Genomic DNA, 17905 nt, shown 5'->3' on the forward strand with positions numbered 1-17905 from the left:
TGAACTGTAACTCGTAAAATCGTTCTAATTGTTACATTTATATTTTTGTTCAGTATACATAAGCTACATTGATAATTTCATCGGACTTGCACACAAAGAAAAGTACATGCAATTTCACAGAATATACAAATACAAAACAGGAATTATAATGAATCAGTCAATAAAGGAAAGATAAAAGATGTGAAAGCAGCTCAGCCTTTATTTCAATTTGGGTAGACTTATCCGTTCTTTAAAGGGAATGTTGATATGTCAGTCGACTAATATTGTCTTGCTTATGTAGTCCTCTTAAAACATATTACAGCTAGAGAATTGCGAATGAATGAGTTGGACAGGACCTTCAAACAAAGAGCAATGAGAGTATATTTTAATGTCACAAGCCAACCTCAGCATGACAATCACAATTTACCAGAGAAATAATTAAGACAAAGTGGGTATCTTTTCTGAATAGCATCACAATACCTTTCTTCTCTACTGAATTGGAGCGCTCTTCCTCTCAGCGCCATGCCACCAAATAGAACCCCCTTCCCCAATGTTAAATCATTGAAAACATTCAAGGATATCATTTTTTAAAAATTGTATAGACTTAAACAGATAAAACTACAATACCATCAAACTGTAGAATGAACTTTCTGTAGAAAGTAGAATCAACTTTCACTTAATAAAAAAAAAACTAATAGAAAAAAATACAATCAAGTAATGACGAGGGAGTTTGTGTGCGAGTTTGTCCTTGGATAGGGAAAATAATAAAAAGTATACATTCCTACTCATACAAGATACACATTTTAATTAAATACTCCACACAAGAAATGTTCATAATTATACATTAGTACAATGTATTATTTAAAAGTAACTGTTTCATTCTGTAATGCCAATCAAATAATTTTTTTAGGAAGGACATTCTGTAGGTAACATCGCTGAAAAACAGTTCTTCACACCAACATGGGACAGAAGACACTCGTGGAATGGCTGTCCCATAGTCCAAAAGGAGACCAACATCATCCACGCTTGCAAGACAGGAATGAGGGTTAGTCGGGATACAAACAAAAAAACTATGGGATCAGTTTAAAGTTGCTACTACATTGTGCTGGACCAGGCAGTGAGACATGTTGAGAGTAACTACAGAGCAAAGTTGTAACCTCTGACCAAGTCATGAAAAGGAAGAAGCCATTTAAAATTATGAACATTAATGTTCATCATATTGTCAATGCACAGGACGTGGCAAGGCAGTTCTGAGAGAATAACACTGGAGTAAGATCAGTTTATGACTGTATATCAGTGACACATATGATGTATTGTAGTGTAAGAGTAAAAGTGGCAAGGGGCAAGAGGTTAAGATGATTTGACAGACAAACGTCTTATTGACTGACTGAATGTTTTGCTTTCTCAAGACAGGAGGGAGTAGCAAACAAGAAGCCACCTTGACTAATACTGATTGAAAATAAAATACAAAACAAAGTGCCACTGATATCTCAGAATAAAATGTGCCTGTATGACAACTACAATAGCCTTCCATTCCCATAGGTGATCCCAAACTAAGTAGATCAACACGAGAGACCTACAACAAATTGATATTTGAAGCCTGCTATTATAGCAAAGCTATGTGAGAGGCTCTAGCTGCAATATGTGATAGCTAGCCTTCACTTAAATGTGTCACAAGTGAATAAAGAGAAACAGAGGCAGAGCAATGAGAAGTTCTATATTATTCAGTCACTCATTACAGATACTGTGGTAGACATGCCTGAGGCAAGAGAGATAGAGGTCTAGAACAGCACAGCAGATGAGCAGTTAAATATCTGTCAAACATTACAGCATAATCAAAGCAATAAATCAGACAATTGTAAAAAGACACCATTCTATCCATGTCTAGAATAGCAGACAGAGCAAGACAGATGCAGAAACATTATTTTAGAGTACGGCTACGCTTTGAGATGATTCCAACACACTCTTAGTATAACTTTCCAGCTCAGGCATTTTCAATTCTTACAGGGATTGATATGTGACAGCGACACAGGTCAAACTGAAGTTGCACAGTTGGAGCAGGGACACGGGGTGGGGGGGGGGGGGGGGGGGATCTCAGGAGTTCTGTCTACTTCAGGCAGGAGGTCAGATCAGGATGAAGGGAGGAGTTTACATGATATTTCCATCTAGGGCCAGTCAGAGGGAGTCACGCATGCTACCAGGACTATTGAGAGTATTAGTAACACACTGATGTTTAAAGCAAGGGGGGCGCAGACAGACGTCAGAAATCAACAAAAAACAGCAACAAACAGAAACAACCTGAAACAGTAAAAACACAATTCAACCAACAAAAAAAGTCCAGTTGTCAGATTACATTACATGACCGTCACAGACTGTAATGCCGATGAGCGAGAGAGAATGGGCACGAGTTCAGTCAGAGGTGTAGGAGTGGGGAGCAGGTGAAACCAGTTTTTTGACAGTGGAAAAGAGATTTGAAACAAGGAAGAGGAACAAAAAGTGCACAGAGGGAGTGAGCATAGAGCATACTGATGGGGAAAGAACAATTCTGAGTGCAGGGTGGAGTGGGGAAGTGAGAGAAGAAAGGAGAGTTGTGAATCTGAAGATTAATAAATAGGGTGAAACTGGGAGTGTTTGTAATGTGATCATACAAGTGTGTGTTTCAGCGAGCGAGGGGGTTTAACAGGGGGTAGGGGGGCACCAAGTGGCTGTCAGACACAATCAGCACTGAAAAAAGGTGAGTTTGATCTCATCCAGCACATTCCCAAGCAGCCCTGGCTCGTCACATTTAGCGTCGATGGACACGGTCTGATCAGCCTGAAATGGACAGGGACAAAGACAGACAGAGGGCAAAGGTTACAATAACAACTCACTACCTTCTATCTCATTTGAGTCGTCTGAACATGTGGATCCAACATGTGGCTCTTTGGACACCTGACTGAGGAGTAGAGCTACTCACAGTTTTGACCAGCAGACACATATGGTGACCCTGGATTGACCTGCTGTACATGGAGGCACAGGAATCGATCCTCTCCACAACTGGTAAGGTGACAAGAACACAACCGTAAGCTTCTTATACCATTCCGTCCATTTGCAGACACTGAATTACTGACACTTTTATTTAACCAATTTTTATTTACACAGACGGCCTACCCTTGTTCAGGGGCAGAACGACAGATTTTTTTACCTCGTCAGCTCGGGGATTCAATCCAGCAACCTTTCGGTTACTGAACCAACACTCTAACCACTAGGCTACCTGCCACCCCGACACTAATCTATGAACAGATGCAATCTCAACATCTAAGGTCTTTATCATCATCATCTTAAAGTGGACATGCTTATTCAAAGAGGTTTGTTTTTTCAAGAGGACAAGGCGAACTAGAATAAACACCCCAAAAAATGGTTGGGTCCCTTTACCGAATACCTCACCCTTTCCCCTGTATCCCAGTCCCTATCCCCCTCCCTCCCTTTTGCCTTCCACCCGTTTCCTCCAGTCCCAGTGTACCCACCAGAGAAGTGGTGGTGGAAGCAGATTCTGGCCAGTAGATGGTGGAAGGGCTGATTAACTCCCTCCAGCTTCAGAGAGCACCCCTTCAGGTCCCCTGACTCCAACAGCTTAGAATACGCATCACTGCAAACAGCAGCAATCACATTCACTACACATCGCATAGCAGTTTAATCATGAGTTCAGATCAGGGCACAACACACTAAGCCAATAGCTCCAAATCTACAGTTAGGTAACATTCATTATTACTGAACAGCAGAATGAGGTTCTTTGAGGGCAGCTAGTTGCACTGACCTGTAGCAGGGAGTGGTGATCAGGTAGGAGGTGCAGGTAAAGTGCAGTTTAAAGTCCAGTTTCTCGTGAGTGGAGGAATCATCAGTCTGTGAGAGAACATAACAGCAGAAGATCAATAATACGCTTTTACGGATGAGAAATAAGTCAGCAAACCTTGAGCAGGGAAGGAGACTGTATCCAGAGTCAATGTCGCAGACAGACTCACAGACAGAGTGCTAGCAGGGGCGATGTGAGGGACTTTGTGGTGGGATAGACTAACTCACCTTGACTATGAAGGTGAGGGTTCCCTTCAGTTTCTGGGGCATCACGATGTTCTGCACTGAGAAGATGAAGCGTGCCTCGTTTGAGATACCTGAGGAACAAGAGAGGAGATCAAACATTAGTCTGGCTGCAAAACAGGAATTTTTATATTTGGAAGTGAATGTAGTTCAATAATAGTCTCCATCCCCGCTCTCTCCTCACCGGGGGGCAGTTGGAAGGGCACAGTGAGGCCGTCGTGTGGGCCAGCTCCATCAGGCCGCTGCAGCTTGGAGTTGAGAGAGTCCAGCACGTTGAACTCCATGGACTTGATAAAGCTGTCGCACTTATTCTCAAAGATGACAGAGACCACCACCTGGCTACCATCCTGCAGATTCCCCTGGATGTCACACACCTGGAGGAGGGGAGCGAGGGAGAGAGAGAGAAGGATGAGGGGAGAGATAAAGCGGAGGTCGATCCACTCCGTAGCCAGCAGTGTTCACAGAAGGAGCCCGGCAGATTGACTTGCATGCAAAACCACAGCAAACCAGCAAATCGATTCAACCATTACAATCCCAACATGAATCCCATGTGATTTTTCATAAGCAATCTGGAAGCATTGATAGTAAAGAACCATAACGTCACACACTCAAGAGGATGCCCCTGGCTTATGGTGTTCTGAATAACATGTTCACGGTTTCCCATATATGCATGTCTCTGCATAACAGCTTGGTTATCACAGGGTGATTAAGCCAGGGGGCACAGTCTAAGTCACAACCATACAGCACATCTAGAAGATTCTCCTGTCAAACCCATAGCCTGCAGTTCACAGAACCTCAGCCAATACCTTATCAGCATCCTGCTTCATCTTGAGAAAGAGAGATCCACATACAGTATTTATATGTTAAAATGACCCTTCTCAGTTCCCATATCATCAGCCATCCACATAGAATATACAATAGTATTTATCTTTAGTTCAGCCAAGCTTCTCTCTCAATCACACTCACCATCTTGATGTAGGAGTTCTCAGCCAGCAGGGCGTAATTGGACATGGGCTGTAACAAGAGAGGCGTCTGGTCAGTTCTCACCCGTCACTCAATATGCAAACAAGGAAACCAGACTGCCGTGTGGATTATGTATATGCTATTAGACAGGCAGTGTATACACAACGCACACTTGACTGTGCCAATCAAAGGGTGGGGGTGTGTCAATAGACCAAAACCAAACAAACAAAGAAAATTAGAGTATCTCGGAATTAAACGTCCAGCGGACAGGGATTAGTCAGATAATTGACAGAGTGAACGGTGATTGGTTACTGACCGGAAGAGGCTCCTCCTCCTCCACAGTACCGTTCTGCACAGACTCGTCTCCGGCCCCATCGCTATGATCATGGTGGTGCTTCTTCTTCTCCTTTTTCTGCTTCTTCTTCTTCTTCTTGTGCTTGGAGGATTTCTGAGAGGGAAACAAGCAGGGGTTTAAGTGAAGGGCAGTCGATTCAGAAAGAGGGAGTGAAAATGTCCAATGGGGAAGTGCTCAGACAAGATCTGTCAAAATGCAGTATCTTGTTGTGGTAGTCTAATGTAGAATCCTTAGTAACAGCTAAGATTTCTGTCTCGTGATTATGGCATCATCAGTGGAGTGGAGTGACTCACAGTCTCCTCCGGCTCAGTGTCTTTGGCCTCTTCAGGCTCAGAGTCTGGTGCCACGGCAGCCATACCAGATGCCATCCTAGGGGTGGAGGCAGGGGGAGCTTCTGCTGCTGCCTGTCAACACACACACCAATAAAGTTAGTTTGATACATTTAGGAGGATTACTGACATACAACACACATTGTCATTTATTGATTATATACAAGTACAGGTAGTAGTAGCTTGGGTTAGTTGTAGTAATTTGCTTGTTGTTAAGAAGTTCTTTAATGCTGACATTGTTCCAATGGACCCATTGTCAATATCTGTGTATTAGTGGAACGATCTTAGACAAAACACACAAAAACAGAACAGGTTCAAACAGGATGTGTGAAGTCACATTTGGGTGACTGATAGACTTACAGCCCATTTCCTGAGGGCAGATGGTTGGTGTGATGTAAACAAAGTGCTTTCATTATACATTTTTCTCAACATGCAGAGCCCCAAAACAAATGTACAGGCCAATGATCAGATTCTGATTGAAACAGTCATATACAGCAGGGGCAGAACAGAGGACAGAAAGTGTGGGGTCACAGAGACCTTAAAGTAACTTTATGACCTAGTCTGAGCTCAAACTGAATACTGTACAGTCCTCTGCAGTCTCCGACCTGGTCTGACAGCTGCTCTGGGCTAGAGGTAGTCTGAACACACAGGGTATGTAGTTACAAACACTCAGTCAGTAGTCAAAAACACTGTCTATAATGTAGTCATTCACACAAAGAGCTGTGCTACTGTTGCAGTGGTTTGACTTGATCAACAGGAACTGTCAGCAAGATTCCAGACACTCTGAGGCTCCTGAACTTGACAACTGTGAACCCACCACTGACGAGAAACAGACACACACTGAGCAAAACAAAAACAACCAACACAATTGCAAAGAACAGAAAACCACAGCCCAAGAACGAGTAGGGTTATGTGCCCTGTGAGAGACAGGAAGTAATGTAAGCATGAAAGAAGAGAAGCGTGAATGGAAGAAGGAAAGAAAGAAGCACGCATGAGAGGTGCTGTTAGATATGACACAAATGACAACAAGGAATGACTAAGAGAGAGAGGAACTCAACCTGAGGGTTAGAGGGCACTGGAGCATTTGAGAGCCAGAAATCCAGATCCGAAGCCTAGAACAGGGAGGGAGGGGCCAGAGAGGTTAAACATTTTAGTGCTACCTCTTCATGAAAATGGATACAGAGATTACACTGTTCTTTTCATGAATAAATCAAGTATTTCAAAAGAGAGACTAGCAGCACTGAAATCTAAGAACTCATACTGATACTTGATTTAATCTTTATTGCTGATAGGAAGGGAGGGGGCTTGAAAGCAGCAGTGACAATGTTTGATGAATGAAAATGATCAAAGAAAATTGTTTGCGTGACAGATTATATGAACTATTTTAATTAAAATCAAATTCTTAGTTTAGCTGCAAATTATTTAGTGTCAGAGTTACAATAGATGTAGATGAATTACAGGAGTGACAAAATACCCTACACAGAATATAATTGTGCATTGATTAACTCCTCATTGATTGATTTAATTCTTTCTAATAACCCCCATAAATATTTGTCTAGTGGAATATGATCTCAGTGATCATTGTCCTATAGTATGTATTAGAGATACCAGACAGCAAAATACTCATTCTAAAGTTATCCTCAATGGTTTTTACATGACATGTTCTACTCTGATTAAGCCCCTACCTCCTGTATTCTTAGAGTTCGCTCTAGAAAATGTATCCTCCATATTCATTCCTCTGGCTGATAAACACGCCCCTTTTAAACAATTCAGAGTCAAAGAGAAAACCAAGGGTTAGACCTTCAGCGCTCATTCAGATGAGAAATCCTGCCTGGGCCAAAGCAAGGAAAACTGACTAGTGGACTGGCAATCTTTCAGACAACTGAGAAACAGATGTACTATCTCGATTAAGAAAGATAAATCAAGCTACTTTTTAAGCGCCATCTCTGACTGCTGGGGATCCTTCTACATTTTGGAAAACAGTAAATGCACTGAAGCGTACAAATTCATCTTCTTCCCTGCCTTAGCAAGTTCTGTCTGACTCTGGTATCCTAACGGAGAAGAATGGGATAAGTGATGCTTTTATCATCTCAGCAGGCTTTTTATTTGAGAGAAACTGTGGTTTAATTGACCCTGGTCTGTCAATCAACTGCTCTTCCCTCTGCCCGCCTCCAGCTGACTCGACAGTTAACTGTCAACTTCTAGTGAATCTTTGTTTTCATTTAAACAATTTACTATCTGTGATGTACTAGATGCCATGCTTAAGATTGATGTAACAAAAATAAAATAGGAATCCACTGGGGCTGATATGCATTTTTGCTGCAGCTCTCTGCCCCCCAGATTGTGGAATCATTAACCCAATGACTATATCTGGCACTATCCCCAATGTTTGGAAGGCGGTCCATGTACTCCCCCTTCACAAAAAGGTGGAGACCATTATGAACTAAATAATATATATATATATACACACATATTTTTTTTAATGAATAAAATATGAATAAAAAAAAATTTAAAAAAAAAATCGCCCTATTTATAAAAACTCTTGCCTAGCTAAAATATTAGAATACTTTATTAATTCTCAGCTAAGATCTTATCTTTGAACTGTATCCTAAATTTACACCAGTCAGTGCTATGACCTGGTCTAAAACCTATCTTTGCTGCATCCCTAGCTATAAATGATGTGGTTAACCGTATGGATAAAAGAACATTGTGCTGCCCTCTTCATTGATCTGTCAAAGGCCTGTTGATCACTCACTGCTAATTCAGAGGATTTCCTCAAATTGGCCTACACCAGGCTGAATGTAAATGGTTTCAAAATTACTTGGACAGAAAACTCAATGTGCATCTACTCATGGTGTTAAATCAGATTTTCTGAGCATAACGAAAGGTGTCCTGCAGGGGTCATTTCTGGGTCCTGTACTTTTTATTGTTTACATTGCCAAATTAACCTGGACTTGTATGCTGTTAACACTGTTGTGTATGCTATTGCCCCCACAGTTGACCAGGGTCTATCTGACCTACAGTCTGCCTTCATTGTATTACAGAAAAACCTTGACCTGAAATTAGAATTAAATGCAGGTTCAATTAAGTAAACAGTGCCTTCAGAAAGTATTCACACCTAGACTTTTTCCACAGTGAGTTGCAGCCTGAATTTAAAAACGATTAAACATAGATTTGTCACTGGCTACACACAATATCCCATAAATGTCAAAGTGGAATTATGTTTTTCAAAATAAACAAATGTATTAAAAAAATGGCGTAGGGTTTGGGGGTGCGGAGTGGAGGGAGAGGTTGAGGGGCAGCTCTCGGGGAACTGAGGGTGGGGGGTGGGGGGGTCTTGGATGGTTGGGAGTTTGGGCCAGTAGGTCGCTGGTTCAGGTCCCCGATTTGACTTGGTGGTAGATCTATAGACATGCCCTTGGTCGCAGCACTTGACTCTGGTTGCTCCTGTGGGTCGCTCTGTGGTCTGCTAGATGATTGAACGCAATGTAAAAGTTGAGCGGTTTCACCGCAGGTAGATTAACATACAAACATGATTTTTTTAATGACTACCTCATCTCTGTACCCCACACATACAGATCATTGTAAGGTCCCTCATTCAAGCAGTGAATTCCAAACACAGATTCACCCACAAAGACCAAGGAGGTTTTCTAATGCCTCGCTAAGAAGGGTAACTATTGGTAAAAATAAAATAAAAAATAAGCTGATATTGAATATCTCTTTGAGTATGGTGAAATTATTAATTACACTTTGGATGGTTTATCAATACACCCAGTCACTACAAAGATAAAAGGTGTCCTTCCTAACTCAGTTGTGGGAGAATGAAACCTATCAGGGATCTAAAGCAATTAAAGTTTAATGGCTGTGATAAGAAAAAAGGATGGAGGATGGAACATTGTAATTACTCTACAAAATACTAACTGAATTGACAAGAGTGAAAAGGAGGAAGCCTGTACAGAATAATAATATTCCAAGACAACTATCCTGTTTGCAACAAGGTACTAAAGTAATACTGCAAAAAAAATTGGCAAAGCAATGACATTTTTGTCCTGAATTCAAAGTGTTATGTATTGAATTTGCCCCCAAACATTACTGAGTACCACTCTCCATATTTTCAAGCATAATGGTGGCTGCATCCTGTTATGGGTATGCTTGTAATCGTTAAGCACTGGTGGGTTTTTCAGGCTATAAATTAAATGGAATGGAGCTAAGCACAGCCAAAATCCTAGAGGAAAACCTGGTTCAATCTGCTTTCCACCAGACACTGGGAGATGAATTCACTCTTCAGCAGGACAATAACCTAAAACACAAGGCCAAATCTACACTGGAGTTGCTTACCAAGAAGACAGTGAATAGGTTCCTGAGGGGCCGAGTTACAGTTGACTTAAATCTACTTGAAAAACTATGGAAAGACCTAAAAATGGTTGTCTAGCAGTGATCAACAACCAATGACAAAGCTTAAGGAATTTAGAAAATAATAAAAACGGGCAAATGTTGCACAGTCCAGGTGTGCAAAGTTTAGAGACTTGAAGCCAAAAAGCTGTAAATCGCTGCCAAATGTGTTTCTACAAATTATTGACTCAGGTGTGAATACTTACAGTTCCTTACTATTTTCTACATTGTAGAATAATAGTGAAGACATAAACTATGAACACATATGGAATCATGTAGTAACCAAAAAAAGTGTTAACAAATCAAAATGTATTTTATATTTGAGATTCTTCAAAGTAGCCACCCTTTGCCTTTGACAGCTTTGCACACTCTTGGCATTCTCTCAACCAGCTTCACCTGGAATGCTTTTCCAACAGTCTTGATGGAGTTCCCACATATGCTGAGCACTTGTTGGCTGCTATTCCTTCACTCTGCGGTCCAACTCATCCAACCATCTCAATTGGGTTGAGGTCGGGTGATTGTGGAGGCCAGGTCATCTGATACAGCACTCCATCACTCTCCATCTTGATCAAATAGCCCTTACACAGCCTGGAGGTGTTGGGTTATTGTCCTGTTGGAAAACAAATGATAGTCCCACTAACACCAAACCAGATGGGATGGCATATTGCGTTGCAGAATTCTGTGGAAGCCATGCTGGTTAAGTGTGCCTTGAATTCTAAATTAAACACTGACAGTGTCACAAGCAAAGCACCCCCACACCATCACACCTCCTCCATGCTTCACAGTGGGAACCACCCAAGCAGAGATCATCCGTTCACCTACTCTGCGTCTGAAAGACACGGCAGTTGGAACCAATTGTCAAAAATGTGGACAGATTTCCACAGGTCTAATGTCCATTGCTCGTGTTTCTTGGCCCAAGCAAGTATCTTCTTCTTGTTGGTGTCCTTTTGTAGTGGTTTCTTTGCAGCAATTTGACCATGAAAGCCTGATTCACGCAGTCTCCTCTGAACAGTTGATGTGGAGATGTGTCTGTTACTTGAACTCTGAAGCATTTATTTGGGCTGCAATTTCTGAGGCTGGTAACTAATGAACTTGTACTCAGCAGCAGAGGTAACTCTGGGTCTTCATTTTATGTGGCAGTCCTCATGAGAGCCAGTTTCATCATAGCGCTTGGTGTTTTGCGACTGCACAAAAATCCAGATTGAGTAACTTTCATGTCGTAAAGTAATGATGGGCTGTCATTTCTCTTTTACTTATTCGAGCTGTTCTTGCCATAATATGGACATGGTCTTTGACCAAATAGGGCTATCTTCTGTATACCAACCCTACCTTGTCACAACACAACTGATTGGCTCAAACACATTAAGAAGGAAAAAAATTCCACTACTTAACAAAGCACACCTGTTAACCTTTCTAGGACACGCGTTCCGCTAGCAGAACCCCCCCCGTAACATTCCGCTGAAAAGGCAGCGCGCGAAATTCAAAAATATTTTTTAGAAATATGTAACTTTCACACATTAACAAGTCTAATACAGCAAATGAAAGATAAACATCTTGTTAATCTACCCATCGTGTCCGATTTTTAAAATGTTTTACAGTGAAAACACAACATATATTTATGTTAGATCACCACCAAATCCAAAAAACACAGCCATTTTTCCCAGCCAAAGATAGCTTTCACAAAACCCAGAAATAGAGATAGAATTAATCACTAACCTTTGAACATCATCAGATGACACTCATATGACATCATGTTACACAATACATTTATGTTTTGTTCGATAATGTGCATAATTATATCCACAAATCTCGGTTTACATTGGCGCCATGTTCAGAAATGCCTCCAAAATATCCGGAGTAATTACAGAGAGCCACGTCATATAACAGAAATACTCATCATAAACTGATGAAAGATACATGTTTTACATATAATTAAAGATACACTGGTTCTTAATGCAACCGCTGTGTCAGATTTTTTTTTAACTTTTGTAAAAAGCACACCATGCAATAATCTGAGATGGCGCTCAAATATAAATACAATTTCTCCGCCATGTTGGAGTCAACAGAAATATTAAATATTTCTGTTGACTCCAACAACATAAATATTCCCTTACCTTTGATTATCTTCATCAGAATGCAATGCCAATCCTATTTCCACAATAAATCTTTTTTTTTTTCCGATAATGTCCATCACTTATGTCAAATTAGTAACTTTAGCTAGCATGTGTAGTACACGTGTCCAAACACTGGCGCATGTGAAGGCAAACGTCGGACGAAAACTTCAAAAAGTTATATTACAAGTCGAATAAACTGGTCAAACTTAGTTGAGAATCAATCTTCAGGATGTTGTTATCATATATATCTAATAACGTCCCAACCGGAGCATTTCTTCATGTCTGTAAAAGTAATGGCACACATTGCATTCCATGACTAGCGTGCGTGACTAGAAACTACCATTCTGCCAGACCACTGACTCATTCCCCTCCCATCCGGTCCCACATCACACTAGAGGCTTCATTCCACATTCTACTGACATCTAGTGGAAGGCGTATGAAGTGCAAACAGATCCATAAATTACAGGGATTTGAATAGGCGATGACTTTCACATCGACCCTTTTCAGAATTTTCACTTCCTGTTTGGAAGTTTGCCTGCCATATGAGTTCTGTTATACTCACAGACATAATTCAAACAGTTTTAGAAACTTCTGAGTGTTTTCTATCCAATAGTAATAATAATATGCATACATTATCATCTGGGACAGAGTAGGAGACCGTTAAATTTGGCCACCAATTCATCCAAAAGTGAAAATGCTGCCCCCTATCCCTAAAAAGTTAATTGAAATGCATTCCAGGTGACTACTTCATGAAGCTGGTTGAGAGAATGCCAATAGTGTGCAAACTGTCATCAGGGCAAAGGGTTAGAATAATCTCGAAAATAAAAAAATATATTTAGATTTCTTTAACACTTTTTTGGTTACTACATGATTCCATATGTGTTATTTCATAGTTGTGATCTCGTCACTATTATTCTACAAGGTAAAAAATTGTCAAAATAAAGAAAACCCCTTGAATGAGTAAGTGTGTCTAAACTTTTGACTGGTACTGTAAGTATTCAGACCCTTTGCTATGAGACTCGAAATTGAGCTCAGATGCATCCTGTTTCCATTGATCATCCTTGAGATGTTTCTACAACTTTATTGGAGTCACTCTGACAGAGCTATAGAGTTCCTCTGTGGAGATGGTTGTCATTCTGGAAGGTTCTCCCATCTCTGCAGCACTCCACCAATCAGGCCTTTATAGTAGAGTGGCCAGACAGAAGCAGTCTCCTCAGAGAAATGCATGACAGCCCGATTGGATTTTGCCAAAAGGCACCTAAAGACTCTCAGACCATGAGAAATACGATTCTCTGGTCTGATGAAACCAAGATTGAACTCTTTGGCCTGAATGCCAAGCGTCACGTCTGGAGGAAACCTGGCACCATCCCTATGGTGAAGCATGGTGGCAGCATCATGCTGTGGGGATGTTTTTCAGTGGCAGGGAATGGGAGAGTAGTCAGGATCTAGGGAAAGCTGAACAGAGCAAAGTACAGAGAGATCCTTGATGAAAACCTTTCCCAGAGCGCCCAGGACCTCAGACTGGGATGAAGGATCACCTTCCAACAGGACAACGACCCTAAGCACACATCCAAGACAACGCAGCAGTGGCTTCGGGACAAGACTCTGAACGTCCTTGAGTGGCCTAGCCAGAGCCTGGACTTGAACCCGATCGAACATCTCTGGAGAGACCTGAAAATAGCTGTACAGTGACACTCCCCATCCAACCTGACACAGCTTGAGAGAATCTGCAGAAGAATGGGAGAAACTCCCCAAATACAGGTATGCCAAGCTTGTAGCGTCATACGCAAGAAGACTCGAGGCTATAATCACTGCCTAAGGTGCATCCACGAAGTACTGAGTAAAGGGTCTGAATACTTAAGTAAATGTGATATTTCAATTTTTTTGTATTTTATAAATTAGCCAACAGTTCTAAAAACCTGTTTTTGCTTTATCATTTTGGGGTATTGTTTCTAGATTGATGAGGGGAAAAAAATATTTAATCCATTTTAGAATAAGGCTGTAACCTAACAAAATGTGGAAAAATTCAGAATACTTTCCGAAGACAGACACATATATAATATATATATATATATATATATATATATATACACATATATACACACACACACACACACACACACATATACATACATACATACATATATATATATATATATATACACATATATAATATATATATATATATATATATAGTCCCTGTATAAAAGGTAGTCCCTCCCTTTGTGACGTCATACCTCTGGTGTAGAGGCAGGAGGCGGGGCTGCCACCTCCTTGGTCTCTTCTGGTTGGACAGGCTCCTCTGACCCAGCACCCATAAGATCCTCCTCTTGTTTGTGTTTTTTCTTCTTCTCTTTACTCTTCTACAATTACAAAAAAACACAATCCTCAAGTCAATAAGGTCTCAAATACTACGGAAACAGACGTCAAAAATATGAAAAATATTCTTAAGAAATAAAGATGGAGCCAAACCTTCCTGTCCTTCTCCTTCTTCTCCTTTCCTGTCTTTTTCTTGGGCTCTGGTGCAACCTCCACCACCTGCCTGTCTTCCATGGGGCTCTTGAGGACCTCGTCGGGACGGTGTGACCTGACTGGCAGTTTCTTCTCGCTGTCTGCCAGAGGCCTGAGAGCACAAAGAGAAGTAGACACACTTAAAACCACAGCCCTGCGTGTGCATGAGGATTCTGGTCAAACCACAGCCATTGGCTGCATCAAGTGTTAACTAGCCTATTTTCCTTGTCTCCTTTTAGGAAAGGAAGCTAGTTGAGACAAAGCCCTCCACTCAGGTGCACGACATCTCAAACACAAACCTTCAAAAGAGGGGGGGGGTCAGGAGGAACACTCCCATTAACAGGTTAATCAAATAATTAGCAATTAACATTATGTTGAAGACCAATGAAGGAGGATGAGGATGAGGGTGAGGATTAAAATAAGAGCAGCACTGTAGCCGTCCAGGAGTAGTACTGGCGATTGAGTTAGGACTTCAGAAAATCAGCAGTTCCACTGAGAAATCAATTACCTCCATCTATAAAACAGATTGATGTGATGAGAGTTTAAGTTAGTGAGAAGAGCGCTTTTCTTCAGCTCCTGCCACAATAACAGTTTTGGAAGGAGGGAATGCTGATATTCTGAAGGGAGCTTGTAGAAGGTTTCAAATGGAGTAGGGCTGAGAGGGAGAAAATCGAGTAGTTGAACACTGGGATCAAACTTTAAACTGTAAAGTCACGTCATGCCCAAACGGAGAGCGAGAGAATCAGATGAAGAGAGAGAGCAATGCTATGTTAGTGGGAGGGGGCAGGCGTGAGACTGAGACAGACAGCAGATCAGTCAGTTTAGTATGCAGGCCCAGACGTGGCCTCTTGACACTGAGAATGTACTCACCTGCGAGATGCTGCCAGCAAACTGCTCGGGCAAGGGGACAGAGAGGTGTGTGTGCATGAGAGAGACAGAGGGAGAGAACCACAGAGCAAAGCACAGTGAGAGAGAGTGTGTGTGGATGGGAAGGGCCTGGCCAGGGCAGCACTAGCACCAATCTCTCATCATTGGTGCCAGGAAGAGATTATACACCCCCGCAGAGTATATAATAGCACAGCCTGTTTATATAGCCTGCGCTTTCATACTAATCCATTAGTGGACAGCTGTAATACAGAGGTCAGTGATGAGTGAACTCACTTGTCCAGGTCGATGTTCAGAGCTTTGTGGGGGTCGTTGGGATCTTTGTCGTCGTCATCACTGGGTAAGGCATTCTGAGACAGGAAGAGAGTTGAGTTAGTGACAGTGCAAAATAACATCCTTGCATTTAATATGAAATTAAAAATGTGAATTACCACTCAATATAACAAATGTTTTATGGCTTCTTGGCCTGAGCCACTTTCATGAGGTTTTGGGCTCTCTTTTTCCCCCTTAAATTCCTATATGAAACGTTCTGAACTAGAGGTCTTCACGGATCCACCTGTACCCGAATATCCGAGACCCAATCCAGAATTCTAAATAATGTCACAGGTCTGGGTCAGATCTGATATGATTGTCACAGCTCTTGGGGAGGTGTAATTTTAACTGACGTGTTCAGAAGGGCCCATACAGATCCGAACGTGACTGCTGCAGTAGAGAGAAATGTAATAATTTATGCTGCTGCTCTTTCTTTTCACGAGAGTGGAGTGTGGTGCGTGTAGCTTGTTGTTGTTGCTGGCCAATCATAAGTCAAAGCAGCAATAGGCTACAGTCAGAGCCCCCGTGTGGAAAAAGTCAGAGGATAACAAATGAATGGAAGATAGAATTAAAAGGAGAAGGATAGGCTACAACAACCAAGAGCCAACAGGTAGGCTGATGCTTAATATTCTGAATGGAGTTGTTGGTATTTGTAACTGTAGAATGAGAAAGTGCATGCACTGCAGCCTCAGTTAGCCTAGCTAGCTAAAGTTAGTTAGCATAACTAGCTTCTCCCGGTTTGATGCTGTCAAGACAGGTGCTATGTAATCATATTTGATGATAAATAACCTAGCTATGGCAGCTATTAGTCTACTATAGTGAGTCAGCTTGTTGGTTGGCTTCTCTCCCTCCCTGCTCCCCGTGTCACTCGCTCACTCCGCCGCCTGCTAGAGCGGCACCTCCAATCCTCTCGCGCTTTATCAGCTCTGGTTAATAGTCGCTTAGGGGGGAAAAAGTACATTTTCAGCTGCTTCCATCACTCAGATCGGACCAGGTCTGGATCTGACCAGATCTATACGGAACTGGTCTCTATATTTAAAAAAATAAATATTGATGCATTTCGAGTCCGGGTGGGAAAGTCCCATGTCCATTTCGGAATAGGTCAACTTTTGGATCCGTGAAGACCTCTACTCTGAACACCATGTGTAAACCCCTACCTCTGGCATCTCCTCAGTGACGATGTCCACCATGTGTGCGGGGGTGATGTCCTCCTCGCTCTCTGGGCCAGAGTCCCCCCTCCTCCGGCGGCCCTTCTCGCCCTTCTCCCTCTTCTTCTTGTCCTTCTTCTTCTTGTCTGCCTTGTTTTTCTCCCGACGCTCCTCTTCCAGCTTCACATACTGATCTGACATTGGCATCCCTAAACCAAACGGGAGGGAGAAAGAAAGAGAGAGCGCGAAGGAAGGAGAAAGAGGGGTTAAGTTATGTTACAGAGCGAGAAGTACAGTAGAGGGGTTAAGTTACGACAGAGAGAGGTGAGAGAGGGGTACAGTAGAGGGGATAAGTTATGACAGAGGCGAAGAGAGAAAAAGGGAGATGGGTTAGGTTTTGATACAGAGTGCTGTGTGCAAACCACTCACTGATACATTGTACATTGAAATCAGTAGTTTATAATCTAGTGGCCAGAGGAGACTGACCTGGGACCTTAAGAGGCACACTGAGGTCAATCTGCACCACTGGAATGTGCTCCACACCAACACCATCCTGGTACACCTGCACACACACACACACACAGAAACGAGTGTTACACACAGGAACTATAACACACGAATGTGAAGAACATAACAAAGGCTCCTAGTCCATTAAAACGATCATATTTAGATGGGAGTAGTTTGAAATGTGTAATTAATTACATTTCAGCAAGAGTCAGGATAACACACAAGACTAGCTGCCAATTGGGTAATGATGCTCTGCGTACCTTCTGAGAGGAGGGGGAGGCCTTGATGTAGAATGGGTTGTTGGCCTGCTCTGCCTTCCTTACTTCTCTCCTCTGG

General features: G+C 42.0%; 1 protein-coding gene across 3 annotated transcripts in view; it reads right to left on the bottom strand.

Annotated features, from left to right (window-relative positions):
• Nucleotides 1-342: 342 nt before the first annotated feature.
• Nucleotides 343-17905, bottom strand: part of LOC120054795 (AP-3 complex subunit delta-1-like) — a 31968-nt gene continuing 14405 nt past the window's right edge. Inside the window, exons 18-33 of one of the 3 annotated variants that reach the window (XM_039002423.1) lie at nucleotides 17830-17901; nucleotides 17549-17624; nucleotides 17072-17256; nucleotides 15879-15952; nucleotides 14679-14829; nucleotides 14444-14569; nucleotides 6759-6812; nucleotides 5665-5775; nucleotides 5333-5464; nucleotides 5020-5067; nucleotides 4238-4427; nucleotides 4039-4127; nucleotides 3776-3861; nucleotides 3486-3607; nucleotides 2936-3015; nucleotides 343-2793 (exon numbers count right to left, since the gene is read on the bottom strand). In XM_039002423.1, the coding sequence (XP_038858351.1) occupies nucleotides 2698-2793; nucleotides 2936-3015; nucleotides 3486-3607; nucleotides 3776-3861; nucleotides 4039-4127; nucleotides 4238-4427; nucleotides 5020-5067; nucleotides 5333-5464; nucleotides 5665-5775; nucleotides 6759-6812; nucleotides 14444-14569; nucleotides 14679-14829; nucleotides 15879-15952; nucleotides 17072-17256; nucleotides 17549-17624; nucleotides 17830-17901 (1692 nt within the window). In that variant the 3' untranslated portion in view covers nucleotides 343-2697. Of the gene's footprint in view, nucleotides 2794-2935; nucleotides 3016-3485; nucleotides 3608-3775; nucleotides 3862-4038; nucleotides 4128-4237; nucleotides 4428-5019; nucleotides 5068-5332; nucleotides 5465-5664; nucleotides 5776-6758; nucleotides 6813-14443; nucleotides 14570-14678; nucleotides 14830-15878; nucleotides 15953-17071; nucleotides 17272-17548; nucleotides 17625-17829; nucleotides 17902-17905 lie in introns of all 3 variants that reach the window. The other 2 variants (XM_039002422.1, XM_039002425.1) reach the window with 2 other exon arrangements.

Source organism: Salvelinus namaycush, chromosome 10 (assembly GCF_016432855.1).
Source record: "Salvelinus namaycush isolate Seneca chromosome 10, SaNama_1.0, whole genome shotgun sequence".
Lineage (NCBI taxonomy): Eukaryota > Metazoa > Chordata > Actinopteri > Salmoniformes > Salmonidae > Salvelinus > Salvelinus namaycush.